At 66.0% G+C, this 2,539-nt stretch overlaps 1 protein-coding gene across 1 annotated transcript in view; it reads left to right on the plus strand.

Moving 5' to 3' along the window:
* Window positions 1-958: 958 nt before the first annotated feature.
* The window catches only part of LOC135207451 (basic proline-rich protein-like), a 2,543-nt gene continuing 962 nt past the window's right edge, over window positions 959-2,539 (plus strand). The window contains exon 1 of the mRNA XM_064239177.1: window positions 959-2,534. Coding sequence (XP_064095247.1) covers window positions 959-2,534 — 1,576 coding nt within the window. The remainder of the gene's footprint in view (window positions 2,535-2,539) is intronic.

Here is a 2,539-nt window from a genome sequence, read left to right on the forward strand (position 1 = left end):
ATCATTTACTCCTAACCCAAATCAATAGTCACTAAAGAAAGAAAAAAAAAATTTGACCTCAAAATAAAAATAGTAATAGCTACTACTACTGCTGCTGCTACTGCTGCTGCTACTGCTGCTGATGCTAAGAATATAGTAAAAAACAAAAAAAAATACTATATCACAGGTTATTATTATTAATAATTAATTAATATTGTTCCCTTGTTTTCAACGTAGAGCAAAAGTAATATATCCATGCCTAAAGTAGGTAGTACGGTACGGAATTTGCACATTTTTCCGTATTTGAACAGTACCGTACCGTACTTTGGTAAAATTGTCATTGCGTAATTCCGTACCGTACACATAGGCTAAATATCAACCGTACCGTACTGTACCGTAATGCCAGCTACCGAGTGAATCGTTAGATATAAACATTGTAAATTATTATTAGATTAGATAGATGGATAGATAAAAAAATCGTACAAAATATACTTAAACTGAAGTAACATTCAGAGAGAGAGAGAGAGAGAGAGAGAGAGAGAGAATGGATGGGGAGGAAAGGTGAAGGAAGGAAGAGGAAGGGGGTGGAAGTGGGGGTGGAGGGAGAGGGTAGGGGGATTTTTTTTTTTCTTATACTGTCGTGTTCATATCCATTTCTGACTAATCGAGCCTTTTGCCTCTTCGTACAGGACAAGTGTCTATTCTTTATAATTTGTGATTCATGATTCTCTTAAAAATTACACTACAGCAAAATCTCGTACTTATACGAATCTTAGTTACAGAGAAATAGGTTAGAGAATTCGCGAACCCTTTTACCGAGCTCATTTTACGAAGCAGTGCTCAACGAGTATTCAGTTCTCAATGTAATTATTAACAGGAACTAATTAGTGACTTATATTTAACAGTAGTAACTTTATTTCTCCATGGTGATTATGATCCCTTATTGCTAATCCTACAATCAAGGAACGTGTAATCATTTATGAAAGCCCGCCCGCCCCGGGGACCTCGGCGGGCCCAGTGCCCTCCCGCCCCGGGGACCTCGGGCGGGCCCAGTGCCCGACTCCCGGGACCTCGGCGGGCCCAGTGGCCCGCCCGCCCCGGGGATAGGCGGGCCCAGTGGCCCGCCGCCCCGGGGACTCGGCGGGCCGACTGGCCTACGGGGACCCTCGGCGGCGCCCGCCCCCCGCCCCGAGGACTGGCGGGCCGACAGGCCCGCCCGCCCCCGGGAACCTCGGCTGGCCGAACCGGCCCGCCCGCCCCGACCTCGCGTCCGACTGCCCGCCCACCCCGGGGACCTCGGCGGGCCGACTGGCCCGCCCCTGGGCACCTCGGCAAGGCCGACTGCCCGACTGCCCCGGGTACCTCGGCGGCCCATGCCCGCCCCGCCCCGACCTCGGCGGGCCCGTGGCCCCGCCCGCCCCGGGGACCTCGGCGGGCCAGTGCCCCCTCCCGCCCCTGGGGACCCTCGGCGGGCCCAGTGCCCGCGCCCGGGGACCTCGCGGGACCCATGGCACGCCGCCCCAGGGACCTCGCGGCCGCTGCGCCCACCCCGGGGCCTCGGCGGCCAGTGGCCCTCCAGCCCCTGGGGACCTCGGCGGGCCAGTGGCCCGCCAGCCCCGGGGGACCTCGGCGGGCCCAGTGGCCCGCCCGCCCCGGGGCCTCGGAGGGCCGACCTGCGCCCCGGGGACCTCGGCGGGCCCAGTGGCCCGCTGCCCCTGGGACCTCGGCGGCCCAGTGGCCGGCGGGGACCTCGCGGGCCCATGGCCCGCCCGCCCCGGGGACCTCGGCGGGCCGACTGGCCCGCCCGCCCCGAACCTCGGCGGGCCCAGTGCCCCGCCCGGGGACCTCGGCGGGCCCGTGGCCCGCCCGCCGTGGGGACCTCGGCGGGCCCTGGCCCGCCCGCCCCGACCTCTGCGGGCCCATGGCCCGCCCGCCCCGGGGACCTCGGCGGGCCTTGGCCCGCCCGCCCCGGGGACCTCGGCGGGCCATGGCCCGCCCGCCCTTGGGACCCCTCGGCGGGCCCATGGCCGGCCCGCCCGACCTTGGCCCGCCGACTTGCCCGCCCGCCCCGCCCGGGACCTCGGCGGGCCCACTGGCCCGCCCCCCGCCCCGGGGACCTCGGCGGGCCCAGTGGCCCGCCCCGCCGGTGACCTCGGCGGGCCCACTGGCCCGCCCACCTCCCGGGGACCATCGCGGCCGACTGGCCCGCCCGCCCCGGGGACCTCGGCGGGCCCAGTACCCGCCAGCCCCCGGGGACTCGGCGGCCGACTGGCCCGCCCGCCCCGGGGACCTTCGGCGGCTCAGTTGCCCGTCCGCCCCGGGGACCTCGCGGGCCAGTGGCCCGCCCGCCCCGGGGACCTCGGCGGGCCCAGTGCCCGCCCTGCCCCGGGGACCTCGGCGGGCCTCCTGGCCCGGGCCCACGCCCGGGGACCTCGGCGGGCCCACTGGCCCGCCCGCCCCGGGGACCTCGGCGGGCCCATGGTCCCGCCCCGCCCCGGTGACTCGGCTGGGCCCACTGGCCCGCCACACCCCGGGGACCCTCGGCGGGCCGACTGGCCCG

Source organism: Macrobrachium nipponense, chromosome 32, assembly GCF_015104395.2.
Source record: "Macrobrachium nipponense isolate FS-2020 chromosome 32, ASM1510439v2, whole genome shotgun sequence".
Taxonomy (NCBI): domain Eukaryota; kingdom Metazoa; phylum Arthropoda; class Malacostraca; order Decapoda; family Palaemonidae; genus Macrobrachium; species Macrobrachium nipponense.